Source organism: Mustelus asterias, chromosome 10 (genome assembly GCF_964213995.1).
Source record: "Mustelus asterias chromosome 10, sMusAst1.hap1.1, whole genome shotgun sequence".
Classification (NCBI taxonomy): domain Eukaryota; kingdom Metazoa; phylum Chordata; class Chondrichthyes; order Carcharhiniformes; family Triakidae; genus Mustelus; species Mustelus asterias.
Genome location: NC_135810.1, coordinates 60,959,668 through 60,979,187, shown reverse-complemented (window position 1 = coordinate 60,979,187; position 19,520 = coordinate 60,959,668). Strand labels below are relative to the sequence as shown.

The 19,520-nt window shown below is 42.3% G+C and overlaps 1 protein-coding gene across 1 annotated transcript; it reads right to left on the bottom strand.

Annotated features, from left to right (window-relative positions):
• Positions 1–719: 719 nt before the first annotated feature.
• Positions 720–18,529, bottom strand: vstm5 (V-set and transmembrane domain containing 5). Its single transcript, XM_078221434.1, has 5 exons — positions 18,506–18,529; positions 18,328–18,415; positions 5,774–6,100; positions 4,540–4,683; positions 720–751 (listed from the first exon to the last, which is right to left on the bottom strand). Exons 1-5 carry the CDS (start codon positions 18,527–18,529, stop codon positions 720–722), a joined length of 615 nt encoding a protein of 204 aa, XP_078077560.1.
• Positions 18,530–19,520: the final 991 nt, after the last annotated feature.

Here is a 19,520-nt window from a genome sequence, read left to right as displayed (position 1 = left end):
TATATAAATCTGTCAAGCCGGCGACCAATGAATATTCATCGAGGGGGAAGTCCCAGAGTGTGTGCTCACTAATGACATGTTAATATTAAAAATGAGGTCCCGGGACTCCCGCAGTGTTTCTGAAATTATTCCACCAGCGAGTGGAGGTAGTTGAAAATCCGGAGTTGGGATTCCGCCTCCGAGTTTCACGTTTTCCGATATTCTCCGGATGTTGTTCCCACATCGTCGATCCCACGCATGCTGACACGGACTCAAAATCCCTCTCAACATTTTAAAGAATTTTACAATTTATGTTTAAGCAAACAGCTCAGGAGAGAATACATTCATTCGAATTTATTTAAACATATTGCTTTAATTTTCTAAATTGATCTTGCATATACTTTTGGTGTTGTCTAATCCACAATATAAAGTAAGCTCTGTATGTCTGAACTGCATTGTTCAGAATGCATTCAAAGTACACAGACATGAGATGAGTTGCAAGAATGAATATCTCAGGAAACTGCTGAGATCATTTAATTATTTTGCATACTGATTGTTTCCTCTTGTCATTTCAGCTGTAATGTTGCTTGAAGCAATACATATACTATATATAATATAGTAAATATGTTCCTTTCAACTGTTAAAGTCTCTTAATGTTAGATTTTCCTTCAAGTTCCTTCTATTTTCAGATTGTCCCAGAACCTTGTTCAAACAGACAAGCTGGAATGTATCATGCAACATTAAAGTGATGCTAGTTCCATATCTGTAGAAGCTTCATTATGAGAGAAAAACAGAACATATAAGAAAATCATATTCAATAAAGGTAAACTGTTAGCTTTGAATGTACATCTATATGACAAAGAAATAACTTTTTATGCTACAAGTGAGTATAAAGTTCATTTTATTAGTGTCACAAGTAGGCTTACATTAACACTGCAATGAAGTTATTGCAAAAATCCCCGAGGCGCCACATTCTGGCACCTGTTTGGGTACACAGAGGGAGAATTTAGCATGGCCAATGCACCTAACCAGCACATCTTTCGGACTGTGGGAGGAAACCGGAGCACTCACGCAGACACAGGGAGAACGTGCAGACTCCGCACAGACAGTGACCCAAGCCGAGAATCGAACCCGGGTCCCTGGCGCTGTGAGGCAGCAGTGTTAAACACCAATCTTAAAAGACATGTGTTTCTGAGTGTTTTTAAAAGTCAAGCAGCAATGCTGTCAGACGTGGTTTCTGTTCAAACCACAGTGCTAGTTTTCAGTGAGACATGAAAGACCCCATTGCTAGGCATCCCTCATTTGGTGATGCTGTACCTTTAACATCTTCCAATTAAAGAGACGGTGGGGTAGAAACTTTATCTCGGGCAGTACTACAAGACGGTCAGCCAATCATACCTGAAACATTATCATATCTTTAACTCTGTTTCTCGCTCCACAGATTGTCAATTCTGCTGAGCATTTCTAGCATTTTCTGTTTTTATTTCAGATTTAAGTTATTTTGCTTCTGAGTTTCTAACCTATGGAACTAAATTGGCACCTTATCTGATATATGATAATTCAGTATGCTTCACTAAGTTTCTTAGTCAGCATTTACTACCGTGCTTTGCACATGACTGTTCATACATATCAGTCTGACAACAACATTCAGTGTAAAACTTCCCCTGGTGACACAAATTGACCAACGAACCATATTTGTAATGCCACTGATCAAGACACAGTGGCCTGTTTGAACAGACTGTTCTTTATCAGCTACTGCTTTCAAAGAACCATTTCAAGCAGTTTTAGGAGATACAAGAAAATTACAGTAACTAAAGTTTTTGGGAAGTGTACAAATTTCTCAGATTTAGAATTATGGAACATTTTGGTTAGATTCTGCTTTTAAGCATAGAATTGGTTTGAAAACAAATGATACTAATGGAGGTGTATTTTGGTCCTTGGTAACATGCTTTGATGATGAATACTGTTTTAGAGCTACGGAATGCCAATATAATACCAGGAACAGCAGCTGATGATGTTGTCTTGTCAAGGTGTATACCTATAGTTCCTATTGTTGACTGAATTTGGGGCAGCACAGTGGCACAATGGTTAGCACTAGTGCGTCACGGCACCAGGGACCTGGTTTCAATTCCAGCCTTGGGTGACTGTCTGTGTGGAGTTTGAACATTCTCCGCGTGTCTGCGTGGGTTTCCTCCGGGTGCTCCGGTTGCCTCCCATAGTCCAAAGATTTGCAGGTTAGGTTGATTGGCCATGCTAAATTTCCCTTAATGTCAGGGGGACTAGCAGGGTAAATACGTGGGGTTATGGAGATAGTGCCTGGGTGGGGATGTTGTCAGTGCAGGCTCGATGGGCCAAATGGCCCCTTTCTGCACTATAGGGATTCTATGATTCTATGACTTAACTTGGGAAAAACTGCAAAGGATAAATAAAAATTCTAAAAGCTGGGATAACACCTTGCATTAAAAAAATATTATTTTTGTGACTGAGAGAAAGAAAGAAATGGGGACAATGGGGGTCACATACACAATCGCTGATACTCATCAATTATGCATCTCGACCAATGTTGCAGCTTCACCATGTGGGCTAAGACTATCACAACAACTTGCATTTTTATCCCATCTTAAATGTTCAAATACACTTTGCAGGAGGGTTTTAAACAAACTTTGACATTGAGCCCCATAAGATATGTTTGGTCAAGGAAGTAGGTTTTAAAAGAGAATAAAGAGATAGAGAGGCAGAGAAGTTTAGGAAGAGAATTCAGAGTTTTGGATGACTAAACAATAGCAAAATTATGAAGTGATTAAAACTGGGCATGCAGAAGATGTTAAAATTGGAGACATGCAGAAATCATGCAGACTTGTAGAGCCGGCAGAAGTTACAGGAAATAAACAGTGAAGAAGCCACGGAGGTATTTGAAAACTATGATGAGAATTTTAAAGTTGAAACATTGCTGGACCGGAATTCAACGTAGGTCTGGGAGCCCCACAGGGTAATGGGTGATGTACAAATTGAAGGAGAAAAATATTATTTTGTTCACATAATTATAATTATGTACTGTGTCTCAGCAGACTATTGGCCTACTAAAACATACCTAATTGTGTGTATAGACTTATCACGTGGTCTTTTTTGTTCTGGGTTTGTAGTCAGCTTGATCATTAGTCAAGGATGCATCAGCCAAGAGATTCATACTCTGGAGGGTTTTAGTCATTTGGTTGTGAACCAGTAGCAACTGAAGAGGGGCTAACTGCTACTGGAGGCCTAACACCCTGCTGAATCAGGAGGATGAACAGATGTATCAAATGTCTCCCTGCAATGCAAACAATTGGTAAACTGTTGGGTAGGGTAGTGTAACAAGAATTCAATACCCTGAACTGATTTTGAGCAGGAAAGACAACAGAGATAAAGGCAGAAAGTTTTGTCAGAGCATCCAACGATGATGGCGGCACGGTGGCACAGTGGTTAGCACTGCTGCCTCTCAGGAATCTGCGTTCAATTCCGGTCTTGGGTCACTGTCTGTGTGGAGTTTGCACATTCTCCCTGTGTCTACAGGGTTTCCTCTGGGTGCTCCAGTTCCCTCCCACAGTCCAAAGATGTGTAGGCTATGTGGATTGGCTATGTTAAATTGCTCCTGGGTCTCTCAAGATGTGTAGGTTAGGGGGAATTGAGGGGTAAATATATGGGGTTACGGGAAAAGGGCCTGGGTGGGATGCTCTGTTGGAAAATCGGTACAGATCTGATAGGCCAAACAGACTCCTTCTGCACTCTAGGGATTTTATGATGCTCACAATTGTTAGACAATTCAAAAAAATCTGTCTGCTTCTTCTGATGCTCCATGCTGGCGTTAACTTCAATATATTCACCTGCATGACTAAACAGGGCATCTGTGAATGCAATGATGAAAAACAGACTGACAAGTTTCCAGCATTGCCTGCAAGGAGGCTAGAGGTTTGACACTACTGACAGTGCAGTGCAAATGCTGCTCCATTTTGGACAAAGCAACACAGTTTATCCATGACTTCCTTGGTGAGAAATAACCTTTCTACGCATTAATTGTTAGCATGGTTGAGATGGACACTCTGCCTCATGGTCCTGCCCCTATGTCTTAACTGTTCATAACTCTCCTCTGCTGTTCCTTCAGCATATTCAGTAAGAGTCAATGACACCATCTGTGTTTTGCTCTAAGCTGAGTGACATTTTACAATAGCTCTCGCTCTGTCCAAAATTCAACCAACCTGTGAGCTATTTTAGTGTCATCTCTATAACCAGTATCATGAACGTTAGCTGGGCTGAAAGGCAAGCATGAACAACTCTTTCCTTTTGCTGTTAATTAGCTCTCAATAAGTGATTTTAAAAACCATTAACTCCTGGTTCATTCCCAGGAAGAATTTTAGGAAAATGGACAGAAAGTACACCAGACTCATTACAAATTAATGCACATTTAGCAGATATGGTATTTAAAACCCCTGGATTATTATTATTCTGTGCAGTAATTATGCAGTGCACAAAATAATAATTTCCACGTTAAGTTCTATCAAATCATATTTACCACGATGAGATTACCATTTACACTTTGTGCTTTCCTCTTCATTTTGCACAGTTCCACACTGCGATTGCAGATCCATAGGAAGAACATTAGGATAATAGATATCGTGAGAAGAACTGTAGCAGCAACAACTACAAAATTCAAGTCCTTATCAACCGGTTCTGTAGAAATACAATTATTAAAATAAATGAAAACTCAGCCAGGACAAATCTTTAAACCAGAATTGTGTGCGCTATATTTTTATAATTAGATTTTTGATTTTAATTTTTTTAAATAAGAAAATGCAATACAACATTCATGTATTCAATCTCTTGCAACATCCAGGAAGCTTTGAACTTTGATTGTCCTCCCTTTCCCCCTTGTGGGAATGTATCTTGACTGTACTCAAACCATCTCTTCTTTAAAGGCAGCCTATTGTTCAAGTACAGTTTTGCCTGCCAATTTTTGATTCCAATTTACTCGAGACAGATTTGCTTTCAATCCACTGAAATCAGACCATCTCTAATTAAGTATTTTTATTCTAGATTGCTTCCTGGCTCTTTACGTGGTTAACTTAAACCGTACATTTTTATGATCACTGTTGCCTAAATGTTCCCCTACTGACACTTGATCCACTTGACCCCCTCTCATTTATCAGAACCATATTTAGCAGATATCATCCTTCTTCGTTCAACCGGAAAAGTACAGATCAAGAAAATCCCCTGAGAACATTGCAGAAACTCTTCCCCTTCTATGTCTTTTATGACTTGTGGCTGGCTGATCGCTCCCTTGTGAATCCTAGAAGAGCTGCTTCTGGTCCAGGGAACTTGAGAATAAAATTTAATTCTTTATTTTGGATTCTCTTGTGGCCAGGATTGGGTTTCCAGCAGGTTTTGCATGATGGGTAAAGCTGTTACTGTCCCCATTCACTACTCAGTCCTGAGCTAGAGAAAGCAGACCAGGTCCTGGTGATATCACTGGGACTGATGTGCATATTGAAGACAGGACACCTCTTCCTTCCTGCAGACTCCTGCTCACCATTTCAATGAGCAGGTCAATATGGCTCGTGTGGAGGAATCAAGCTGGATCGGTTTAGATAAGTCACTACCATTGCTTATTTGGCCTTCTGCCTGGTTTCTGCCCATGGTTGGGGAGTGGGCAGTTAAAATCGTAGCTAATGCTTCTGTTTCAGGCGAGAAAAAAAAATCATAAAATGTAACCAGATTAGACAGAAGGAAAAGAAGCAGAGGTGAATTGTGAATTGTAATTTACCATTTATATTCAGTACTATAACACCATCCTTGCTGCTTCCTACTTTATCTGTCACTGTAACTACATAGAAACCGGCATCGTATAGCTGAACATTTGAAAGCTGAATGGACCCATTTCGGAATTCCTGAATCCGGTTTTCATAGCTCTCCGAAATGTTTTGATAATTGTCTGGTTCCCAGGTAATAATGTCCTTCATTCCCCATGCTGACAGCTGTTTCCATCCAATAGTCGGCACTCCATTGCATCTGTATTCCATTGATAGAATAGCATTTTCATCCACTGTGGCACTGACAACATGATGAGGTATTAGTACCATAATTCCATTAGCTGCAGAACGACAGAATCGATATGTTTGTTACATTTATAAATATACCTTCTACTCGTGTGCCTTTCAAAAATACTTGAGCACCTTAGTTATATAATGAGACAGGAAATGTACGAGCAATTGTCAAAATGCTTTTCTTATGGGTCGTAGGTGGCACTAGCAGGGCTGGCATTTGTTGTTCCACCCTAATTGCCCTTTAATTGAGTGGCTTGCTAGGTCAATTCAGAGGTAGAGTCAATCACATTGCTATAGGTCTAGGGTCATACATGGGTCAGACAAGGTAAGGACAGTAGATTCCCTTCCCTAAAGGATATTAGTGAACCAGATGAGCTTTTGTGACAATTGATAGTTTTGTGGTCACCATTACTGAGACTAGCTTTCAATTTGAACTCTTGTCCTGAGGACATTAGCCTGTGCCTAGCCTGGCCTTTAGGTGACGAGTGCAGTGACAGCGCCACAATGCCATCATCTCCTCCTACTTATTTTTTTGAAGATACAAACATTGAAATTTATTATGAAGTTAATCATATCTCACTTGCTGTTGAAATCATGTCAACACGACTGGAGTGCCATGTTAATTCTGTCATCCCCATCTCCGACAGTAAGGGATATCAAAATGTTATTGATCTCAAGCAGAATCTTCCATTCTTAACCTGCGAGTCAAAAGACTTGTGGAATCCCAGCACTGGATCTCTCCCTCATGACTGTCCTTCCTTTTTCTGAGCTGGTTAGGACAATACAGTGCTTCCTGCACTGAATCAAGTATGCTGCTGAACTCATGGGCCACCTCCAGCCATGGCCTTTATGGTGTTAGCAACAAGTTTCTTCCCCACATTGTTGGGATGGCATCTCTCTGACTCCTGCCAGACCCCAGCAGGATGCTAGTACAATCAGAGCTAAGGGGACATCTTGGGTCCCCATTCTAAGTCACACTGGTGGGCAGGTGCCGAGTACAGGCTGTGACATTTCTCTGCAACAGGAGAGGGAGTTGTCATTCCTAGTAAGTACCTTGATTAAAACCACTTCTGAGTTAAAAATACAGTTGTAGTTTCAGACCTGTAACATCTCATTTGGCACAACCTGGAGCTTAGAGCTAAAATTGTACCCAATGCCTTTCTTGCCAATATCAATTTACACTTAAGCTGACCGGATTAGAAAACACCTGAGCATAAAATGCAGGTAAATCTGTGTATTTGTAAAATGAGGCTGGAAGATAATTGGAACAGAACCAATGGGGCCTCAATATCCTAGGGCAGTGGTTGTCAACCTGTGGTCCGTGTATTGCAGGTGGTTCGTGGGGGAAAATATACAATTAAGTGAACCTTGTATAGATGAACATTTTTTTGAAGATGTAAAGTTATATGAAAGTGAGGTGAAAAAAAGTTGCAAAAGTATTCGGCATACTTGGTGCTGTATGACAAGGAGGGAGTCTCACAGATCAGTCACTGAAGTTAAGCAGGGCAGATAGAAAGGTTTTCACCTGCAGACATGAGAAACACGATAAATATTACAAAAGATACCAGAATGAGCTCGACTTTGACAAGTGCTGCAGTAGCCATCGTGCCCAGATCTCAGGACGTTGCTTATCCATACACCTCATCTGATTCTGCAAGAGAAGCCACACAGCCCTGCTCCTGTGTTCTCACACATGGAGGTGGTTGCTCTGCTGCAGCACTGAGCCGGCCTTTAGTGCCACTGTTAGCTGTCTCTTGGAGTCTAAGGTACACGAGCAAACCGAAACCACACTATCTGATTCAAAAGGGATGAATGATAAATGGATGGAGGGTATGCAGAACTTCACAGCAGTGTCAGACAACCAGTGCTCTGACAAAGGGTCATCCAGACTCGAAACATTGGCTCTATATTCTCTCCACAGATGCTGTCAGACCTGCTGAGATTTTTCAGCATTTTCTGTTTATGTTTCAGATTCCAGTATTCGCAGTAATTTGCCTTTGACCAGTTTTGTGATTTGAGTTGTGCTGCCGGTGGGATCTTACACAGCACTGAGGATGTAACAACAAAGGGATTTGACCTGACCAAAGAAATTGTTCCTGAAATTGACAATACGATTGAAGAATAGAAGAGCTGCAAAGCTCTCTTAATAATAAAGAAACAAACATAGTTGAAGATGCATCAGTGGCCACCAAATCCCAGAAGGCAGATAGACCTCCATCTGTTACCTCCAATGAGCACAAACAGGTAAGCGTCGAGTCAACACAGGTCAACTTTATCAGCACTGCTGATCACTGTTCTGATCAAATGTGAAGATTGTATATGGGCATGAGGTGCTGACAGTAATGGAGATTACCGAGAGGACAGAAATGTTGGATTAAATGACAGATTGTTTTCCAACTTTCATCTGGAGGAAGTCACCTCAAATAAATACACAGATGAAGCTCATGACGAACCACCCAGCGTAGACCCTTTGCTCGATTCCTTAGCGGCGTGGATTGAATGGGAAAATCAGGTTGAAAGGTCAAAAGTGAATGAGCTGAAAGCAGGTCCAGAACTGGCCACAGCAGCCACAATTCCCAAGAGCCTTAATCACCAAATTCCACCTCCCAACAGAAACTAAATCCGGTCAACTAACTCGTCATTGTTCAGAGTTTGCAGATAGTGACGAGAGGACCCAACAGAGTTCAGCATCAATCTGTGCACAATTATCAACCCCGGGCAGTCAAACAGCAATTCCCAATCTGCAGGTAAGCTTAAGCAATGATTTCATTGCAAAATCAGTGATAGTTTTTCATGGACAGGACAAAATAGAAACAATGATTAAGAAAATAGAGACTTGGGCCAGATGACTTGATAAGCCAAATTATGACCAGTTTGCGAATCTGTCAGATTGTTTTGGCCACAGCAGAAATCCAGCTTCCAAACAGTTTGAAACACAATATCAAAGAGCCCCTGCAAAGTTTGTGAACACAGTTACGCGAGAACTTCCCTGTTCCCGACACCCAGTTCAACTGGATACAAAATTCCTTTGCGAGCCTCGATGATGACATCCTCACAAGCCTGACCTCAAGACAGCAATGATGTGGAGCCTCAACCGGGATATTGGGTTCATGGCACACTATTTGTAACCCCCACAGAGTTTCACTGGCTGTCTTGTCTGGAGACAATACACATCTTTTTAGCCTGTCTTGATGCTCTCTCCACTCACATTGTTTTGTTTCTTAAAGACTTAATTAGTTGTAAGTATTCGCATTCCAACCATTATTCATGTAAATTAAGTCTGTGTCTTTATATGCTCTGTTTGTGAACAGAATTCCCACTCACCTGAAGAAGGGGCTTGCAGCTCCGAAAGCTTGTGTGGCTTTTGCTACCAAATAAACCTGTTGGACTTTAACCTGGTGTTGTTAAACTTCTTACTGTCAAGACAGCAAGGCAGCCTTGTGGAACTGTCCTGTGACAGTGCTTTAAAGCTGGATTTTTCTCACAACTACCTGACTGACATTGGACTTAAAGTTGCTTCAGAATACCCAGAACTGTCCCACAAGGCAGCAAAGTTTCCGATTCCTTTTCCTACAATCTACCTTTTGTGAAACTGGATTTTGAAGGCTTGTTGCATTGAAGACCAAATATCGGAATAAACTTACCTCCACTTCCAGTCCCAAAGGCAGCTCCACCAGAGCACCCATGAATGCGATGAAATGATTTATAAGGCAGTCAAAAACAATGCAGCATTGGCAAAATCTACTTTTCAGCAATCAGAGTTCAGTTTCTAGTGGTAAAAGGCCAACAAACACCTAACTGACAAGTAGCCTAAAATGACAAATTAACATGTAGGTACTCAGTATTGCCTTTAACTGGTGCAATTAAAGGCTCCTTGCCGGCCGTTAGGGTAATGAATTTTTGAGAACTTTATCATGGATGAATCAGCTTTGGGGTACAACAATATCTGAATTTGCTCCTCCAACATTCACAGAACTCAAACTTGAATATATTTTCAAGTATGTTTCATAGTTCTGCAGTGCACATTGGGCACCCTTACAGAGCAGTTTGATTAAATATACCAGATAAGACATTTCCAGCTCATAAAAAGGTCATGTTTGTTTGTTGCCTTATTGCACGCTTATGCGTATATTGAGGGCCCAAAAGAATGGGTGTGCACAGTCAGATTTCTGGGCCAAGGCCATTCATTGGGTGGGGTTTTCCGCATTTGCCCCAAAACCGGAAAACCCACCCGAGTTCAATGGATCTTTGTATGGTCCACCCCCTGCCGCTACGATTCCCGCGGCAGGCGGGACGGGAAAAGTCCCCCCATTGTCCCGGTTTAGGACAGAGTTGAGGAGGAACTTCTTCTCTCAGAGGGTGATGAATCTCTGGAATTCTCTGCCCACTGAAGTGGTGGAGGCTACCTCGTTGAATATGTTTAAATCACGGATAGATGGATTCCTGATCGGTAAGGGAATTAGGGGTTATAGGGATCAGGCGGGTAAGTAGAACTGATCCACTTCAGATCAGCCATGATCTTATTGAATGGCGGGGCAGGCTCGAGGGGCTAGATGGCCTACTCCTGCTCCTATTTCTTATGTTCTTATGTTCTTATGTCTCAAGATGTGAAATGAACTTTATTTACAGTGTCCATGTTTGTCCAATATAGTCGTATTTGCTAAGTAAATTTGCATGATATGAATGCAATGATTTATTCTTTATTCTAGATAGGCTATTTAAATAGATCCTGAAATTAACAGGGAATGACAATGTAAATAAAAGGTAAAATTCTAAAATATTTGCCTAAGGTCTTGTGTTCAATATTGGACAAGTATGGAGAGATTGTTACTGTACAATGCTATGTAATGTTTGGATTGAGTCAGCAGGATAAGTTAGATTTTTGAAGTAGTGATCAGATTAACATTTTTCACCACAGCATTTACATAAAGGGTTGGACAGCAACAATATTGCCATGGATGAATATAAAATGTTTGTATTACCTTCTGCTGAGCAACTTTCAGAACATATTAAACAATAATATAATTTCTCCATGTTCTTTACACAGTGTTAACTTTGGGAGTAAGTTATGCTTAAAGTGGATGATGTTTCTTTTTATATTGCTTTACTGGGGAGGCAGTGGCCTAGTGGTATTAGTGCTAGACAATTAATCCAGAAACTCAGCTAATGTTCTGAGGACCCAGGTTCAAATCCCACCACGACAGACGGTGGAATTTGAATTCAATAAAAAAAATATGGAATTAAGAATCTATTGATGACCATGAAACCATTGTCGACTGTCGAAAAAACCCATCTGGTTCACTAGTGTCCTTTGGGGAAGAAAAACTGCCGTCTTTCCCTGGTCTGGCCTACGTGTGACTCCAGAGCCACAGCAATGTGGTTGACTCTCAGCTGCCCTCTGGACAAGGGCAACTAGGGATGGGTAATAAATGCTATCCAGCCAGCGACACTCATGTCCCACGAATGAATTAATTTGTCTTAGAGTAGTTGTGGTATTTGACCAACAATCTAGAGCTCTATGGAATCCACTATCTCAGACGAGACTCATTACTTTAAAAAAAGAAATCCGGAATCCCAGTTATTTATTGAAATAACGAAGCCAGAGGATTTCACAGTTAAAAACAAAATATTTTTTACAACACAAAGCAACTAAATACTGTCTTAGGTACATGTAGGTTTTCTAATATTCTAACATGTATTATTTTCTAATATCCAGAATCAATGCAAGTTAAATGAACTAACAGAGAAATTGTGGTTGATCATAAACTATTATTAAAGGGCAGAATCAAACTAAAACTATTATTAAAGGGCAGATACAACTAAGATAGATATTAGGAATTGGCTCAGCAATCCAATCAGCTTACATGTCATCAATCTCAGTCACAAAATGCTTCAAAATACTGCTTTCCTCATGAAAAATTTCAGCTCCTTCTCCTAGGACTTTAGCCTGATCCCCAGTTGACTGTTATGCATAAGCTACCTGAGTTCCATAGGCATAGTCTTCACCACAAATGGAACATGTCTGTAGAACATCCTCAACTTTGCTTACGATGGTCTGGTGTAGATCCTCCAATGTCATCTTAAGTAACGGAAACAGCTGCAGTTACTGTGTATTTACCTATTCTCAGCTTCCACATCTGGCCTCTGTCTCCTTTAGCCTATCCTGTACTGCACGGGATCATCATCTATTGAAGATCTAATGGTGCTGTGCCTTTAATATGCTTTCCACCAGTTCCAGACTCCCCAGAAGCTTTTGGTTTTCCTTTTCAGTTTCTCTTTTAAATTAATCTGTCTCAAAAAACTACATGCTTTGAAATCACGGATTCCACCATGCCACTCTGTTGGCACTGATTGACTGCTGAGTCTGGGTGAAATTGAATAGTTATGGGTCGGGCAGTGGAATGAACAGCTCTGCTGCTCAATTTTAAGGCTTGACAAAAGATCTGTAGCAACAACAACTAAAGCATTCAAACTTAAATAACTAAGGTTATTTATTTATCTTTGACTGTTCTACTCTCACTGGGACATGCATCCACATGTTATTTTGGAGTGCATTGGCAGACAATTTATTTTTGTTTATATTTTCACTGGTCTCATACTTGGCTGTTGCTGTTTTCATATTTCTATGTTTCTGATCAGTATTGACAGATTGCCACTGAATAAATTCAATATTCTGTTGTGTCAACAGTCAGGACTAAGCACTGCTCTAAAAGTGTGGATATCCTGCCAATAATACTGGGCACGATCAACTCGCCATTTGAGCAGCGTGGCAAGCCGGGAAGATAGTGGGCGAGGCTAAAAATCCAATTCACACCCGGGAGGGGTATCCCGGTTCACTGGCAGATCGGGGTGCCCTGAGCAATGGCACACACACTGGAGCACACACACACACAGAAACGCACACACACTGACACGCACACACTGACACACACACACAGAAACGCACATACTGACACGCACACACTGACACACACACACACACACAGAAACACACACACGCTGACACGCACACACTGACACACACAGAAACGCACACACACACACGGAAAGCACACACACTGACGCACACACTGACACACACACACACAGAAATGCACACACACACACACACACACACAAAGCTCCCAACTGTCAGAAAAACTGACGAGGGTGCCGGAAGATTGCAGTGCTAAACCTGCCCAAAAGAGCGGCATGGAGGACTCCAGTTTCACGCTGTTATAACACCTAGAAACTTCTACAGAAAATTCCACCCATTATCTTTGGAGAAAGGCCAACCCAGAGCGAATTCTTTGCAGATACACTATTTTCCAAATAAATTATTATTTTCTAAGTGCTAAGAGGATGAAACAGTTTACATTGCAAGTAATCTCCCTGCAGTTGCCTCCCCATTTAAGAGGATTTCTAGTGCAATGCTCACTGGCATATTCCAAGCCTCTGTTCACCTCATTACAAAATTACTGAGGCGACTTAATGGATACTTTACAACTTTAAGAAGGGAGATTAGCAAGTGTTTTCAGGAAGATTGTAGATTAATTAGACGTTACTATATCTTGATAAGAAATACAGCAGCACTACATGGGTTTACAAGAAATGATTTTCAATCATTGAAAGCTAATGGAATACATGTCATTCTCAAGCTGCAGCATGTCCTACAAAACAATATATTAATTAGAATTAATTAAGATTTGCTGATGTATTTCTTTACAATAATCTCTGTTGAAAATTTCCTCTTCCTGTGGAGGATGGAGCAGTGTTGCTACTTGAGTTATTAAGCCCACACAGTGATTCGGATCTAAGTGAGCTGTGTCTCCTGTTACACAATCTGTATGTCTGATTGACTTTCTTGCTGAGTCAGGGTGAAAATGTCAGAAAACAGACACTGGTTATTCAGTGCTGCCAGTTTGGGATGTTTGCCTCCTGCAAATAGATCGTGAAATTTACAAAATGTACCAAGAAATCAGAACGTTTAGAAATTCATCATTATATAATAGTTACTGAAGTAAGGAGCTTTGACAAAGTATCATCTGGACTCGAAACGTCAGCTCTTTTCTCTTCTTACAGATGCTGCCAGACCTGCTGAGATTTTCCAGCATTTTCTCTTTTGGTTTCGGATTCCAGCATCCGCAGTAATTTGCTTTTATTTAAGAAATTCTGATATAGCTACATAGGGATGCAGATATAAGCTGTGAATTTTAGCTTTTTAGTGCCTGGCTTTTCAACGCTACAGATGGTATTTTGCCTCCTCATCTGAGCCCTTTATAGCAGAACTCACATGCAACCTCTCCCTCCTGTGAGCTGGCACCTAGCCTTAGCCCCCACACTGACTGCAACAAATTTGTATCTAATGTCTCCGTGCATGCAGACCCTGTCTTTGAGCTACTCTGTGTGCAGTAACAGTATCTGAGCTGGTGGCTATGAGAGTGTTTCTTCTTCCTGCTTTTCCACCAATACCTGGCCAAGTTGCAGCCCTTGGACATCTGAAAGGAGAAACGGCCATGATTGTGGTGAGGGGAGAGGTTAATTGCAAGACTTGTGTCCTTACGCCATCTGCAGCTTGTCAACCAGAAGAGATTGTGGAGTGTTGAGGAAGTTTGATTTGAGAAGGATTACAAAGGAATGCATCGTCGGTTTTGATGGTTTCATCCCCATTGCTGGTCACAGTGTCAGCCAGGGCGGCTCCAATGATGGTGACCGTCAGGGTGAGGACATGCAGCCACTTCGCTCCTGTTACCCCAAAAGGGAGGGAAGTGAATATGGTGTGATATGTTTTTGCAACGTGACTGCCATGATTGAAAAGCTGGGCAGTGTGTGTGTAAGCTGGGAGACATTGGTTTGAGGCTTCTGCCAAGGCTGTGTGTGAATCTAGCAGTTCTGACTGATAGAAACTGTCAGTAGCTAAGTGATGGGGATACATGGAGCAGAATGTGAGGTCAGTGGTGCGGTTGATGGGATACGGCATTTGAAAATCTATTCACTGGGCACTTGTAGAAGGTGATTGAATATCTTGCAGCATCGCCCCCAGGTCCTTGGGCCTAGACTCCTGGCATTGACCACCACCGCTATCGGGTCAAATTGCCTTCACAAAGTTTTTCTGGAGGACCTCCTGGCTACCTATGATTACATCTGTCCTCCTCTGCATCTTCTGCATTGAAGCTGCAGTGCAGCATTGGAAATCATTGATGATGTTGGAGTATCCTCCATTCTCAGTGTCTGCCCCCCACCTCCTGCCATGCAGGCACAACCTCTTCCCCCCTTCACCATCACGCCCCCCCACTTCATAACTGAAACCACCCCAAATGAGGTAAGCTAGAATCCCCGCCCTTGGCCCTGGCCCTGGCAGTGTCAACCTGATAGTGTCTTGGCAAGCCAAGGGCCAGTACACAAAGAGCACAAAGAAAATTACAGCACAGGAACAGGCCCTTCGGCCCTCCAAGCCTGCACCGACCATGCTGCCCGTCTGACCTAAAACCCCCTACTCTTCTGGGGACCATATCCCTCTATTCCCATCCTATTCCTGTATTTGTCAAGACGCCCCTTAAAAGTCACTATCATATCTGCTTCCACTACCTCCCCCGGCAGCAAGTTCCAGGCACCCACCACCCTCTGTGTAAAAATCTTGCCTCGTACATGGCACTGTCCTGCCATGTCCCTCAGCACTCAGGAGCTAGATTTACCTCTGTGACCCCAGTATGATCATCCCAACTGGTTTTCATTTTTGAGAAGAAGTAGTGATTCTTGCTGGTGTGAAGTGGCACCGGTGGAGCAGAGCATTTAATGCTCCCGGAATTGGCTTTAAGGCGTTTAGTAATATTAAATGTATTTAAATTTGTGGTAATCAGGTTCACATCCTCGCTGGGCCTGAACCCGATTACATCACCATTGGGGTGGTGGGGGTCTGAAGAAGTTCTCAAACTAAGATCTCACCGTCTCAAATCCAGTATTGGCCCTCTCGTGAAAATATCCGGCCATAACGGGATTTACCCTTGCGATGAACGGCCGTTTAGAATTGTGGCCAATGTCTTTGGATAGATTCATGCTGACATGAAGATAATGGCTGAGATTTTTCTCTGCTGCTCATTTGCACGGATTTGGCAATAGGAGTGGAAAGTATCTTGACAATTCCGAAGTTTCGTTTTACCTTGGTGTGAAAACTGACTTGCAGTCGTCCCCTCCCAGTGGCGGGCTGCATTTCCCACTGTTCAAAGTCGGGAACTTCATTATTATAACATTTGCATCTCATTATCGGGCCCGTATGCCAGAATTATACCAGCATCGTTCCCCCCCACCCACCCACCCACCCACCCACCCACCCACCCACATGGCGATGAGCGCAGCATTCACGGAGCATCTCCACGGAATCATGGGTCTGAGTCGGGGTACCAAGGTCTGACTTGGAGGGATGATGGGGCCTGATTCGGGGGAAAACAAGGTAGCATTGGAGGAAAGCTGGGGTTATGCTCTAGATAGACCAGGATAACCCTGCAGGATACCGGGGGGAAGACTTAAGGGTATTAGTTGGGGGATACCAGGTGGGGAAGACTGTGTGAAAAGTATCATTCCTGAGGATACCTTTTGTTAATGCGTCATGAATGTCTTGGAAGAGCTGCACAGAGGGAAGGGAAACCTGGGATCATAGCTTGGGTGGGGGGGACGGAATGGATGGGGGAGGGTAGAGGGTCTCTTGGACTGATGATTCTGCTCAACTCTGGGGTATGGGAGGCTTCTGGAAGTGGGATGTTGACAAGGGCAAGGTGAATGGAAAGACATATCAGTGATCAGTACCCAGTTGCAGCTGAACTCAATTGTGTCAAACTAGTAACACAATTATGCCCACTCAAGCACCACTTATGTGTGTGAATGCCACTGATTGCTGCTCACCATTTAACCTTTGGTGCGCTGACTTCCAAACTCACTGACTGCCGTGGTGTGTCTGTACTATTGGCTGACAGACAAGCAATTATATCCCCTTAGAGAGTTGGCAATGGCACACTGCCTGAAGCAAGCACTCCTGATCATTGGGAGTGTACTGAGGTGCGTATTGTTAAGTGGCCCCCATAGACCAAGTTGAATGCAAGTAAAGCTTAGGACAATGTCTGCACCTGAGATGAAAGCTCAGGATGCAGCACAGTGGCCAAAGCTGTGGCCACTCGGTCATATGGTGCGGAGCAAGGGTGGTGTGGGGTGATGCCAAAGCAAAATGCAAGGTGAAGGACTGGGTGTCAATGTAATGGCCAGGACATGAGTCGGCGGACTTTGAGAGAAGGCTTCAGAAGGTGAATGGACAAAATGTGGTCCCTAGGAGACAGAACTGACAGTCAAGTCTCTCTCTTTGATACTGCAGTGAAGAGAACATGGATAAAAGCAAGTTATTGCTGATGCTGGAATCAGAAACAAAAACAGAAACTGCTGGAAATTCTCAGCAGGTCTGACAGCATCTGTGGAGAGAGAATAGAACCAACATTTCAAGTCTGAATGACCCTTCGACAGAGCTGAAGACAAAGAAAATAGGATGAGATTTAGACGCAGATCTCGTCCTCTGTTCAGGAACAGCGCCGAGTACGCCCTGATAGGGCAGGCAGCTGAGAGAGGAGGGCAACCATTCTCAATTAGACAGAGGTCCTGGCAGCAGCCTCTTAATGGGTCACTGCAGGTAAAATCTCCTCCGCAGTCGTCCCGTCCACACCTGTGGGCTTGGGACCTGCATTTGGTCCCAGTAGTGGGCCCATGGCTGTCACAGTCAGATTCTGCCATCAACTCTGTTTCTTTCTCTACAGATTTCAGCTAATCTGCTGAGGATTCCCAGCATTTTCAGTTGTTATTTCAGAATTTCAGCATTTGCAATATTTTGCTTTTTTTTTTAGCCAATCATCATTTAATCTCAACATTAAACTCAAGCCAGCCTTGTTCTCTTCTGTCAAGAATGTCCGCTAAACTGGGATAATCTTGGATGGCAAAGATAACTCCTGACCCGCCACTTCCTTAAACTCTTCCTGCCTGTCCTTTCCACCCTCACTTCTAACACATTTGTGACACTCACAGGTTTCTTTATCCCCAACAGTTTCTGTTCAGATCCCTCCTGATTCTCCTTGTTTTCTTTGCTTATCAAAACAAAGTTTCCCTACTTCTCTCCTCCCTTTCACCCTATCCATTCCCACCTCCCCTTCCTGTCCCCCGTGCTGCCTGATACATTCCTCAGGCTCTGCCTCTCCTGCTTCAGTTAGGGATTAACCGTCTTTATTCACAGTCGGAAGCATAAATTAAATTTATTACTTACTTTGTAAATGCAATCCTGTTAAACACAAGATTAAAAGAAGACTGTTGTCATTCCAGCTTCTCATCCGCATCAGAAATGTTCGACCATTCTTTAGGAGATGGATTATGAAAGCACGTGTGTTCTTCCAGTCTCAGCCTCTCCGAAGCTTCTTTTAATGGACTTTGTTCTATAGACGTACTGGACAAACTGGTTTGCTTTTCATTTGCATATGAGTTGGCACCTGGTTTAATACAAAAAATCTGTTAAGATTATCCAGGGGGCGTTTGTGGATCCTTCTCCCAGTGTGTACATATTGAGAAATGTAATGTTTATTATTCAGTAGAGACTCCAATATATTTGTATGACTCTGCAGTTTCTAATTGAGATCATTTCTATTCAGTTGTAGTATGTTGCAATTGTGTTTCATTCTTCATTATTTCTTAAACTTTATGGCCCCTGTTATTCCACAGCGTTGTGCCTATTAAAGCTCCAGATCCCAAGGAGAACCCAATGCTAAATTCTCTCTTCCGCCTTCTTTCATCAGGAAAAAGATACAAAAGTCTGAGGTCATGTACCAATCAACTCAAGAACAGTTTCTTCCCTGCTGCCATCAGACTTTTGAATGGACCTATCTCGCATTAAGTTGCTCTTTCTCTACACCCTAGCTATGACTGTAACATTACATTCTGCCCTCTCTTGTTTCCTTCTCTATGAATGGTATGCTTTGTCTGTATAGCGCGCAAGAAACAATACTTTTCACTGTATGCTAATACATGTGACAATAATACATCAAATCAAATTTAAAAAGGACAGTAAACACTGGCTTAGTTAGAATAAGCAGCACAACGTATAATACATGGGAGGTGCAGGTAAATATATCTATTTTAATTGGAGCTTTAATTACTAAAGAGTTATTGTCTTCACAAAGAAAACTTTGCTAAAACATTTGTTTTTAATTTGGAAAAGGAGAAAAACTGCAGACTGCCACTTTGTCACTTTTGAGAATGGCAATAACCATCGGATTGCTGCTCCCAAGCCTTTCCTCACCTTCGTCTTTCTCCACGTTTCTTGCTGGGTCTTCCAAACTCAGTTCACCAGGAACGGGGGGACCTCCATCAGATTGTGGTAGATTTGGGTAAAGACAGGATATGCTCCCTTTTATGACTCTAGTTCCCTTATGGTAAGATTAAATGCCCAGCCTGAATGTTAGTGAA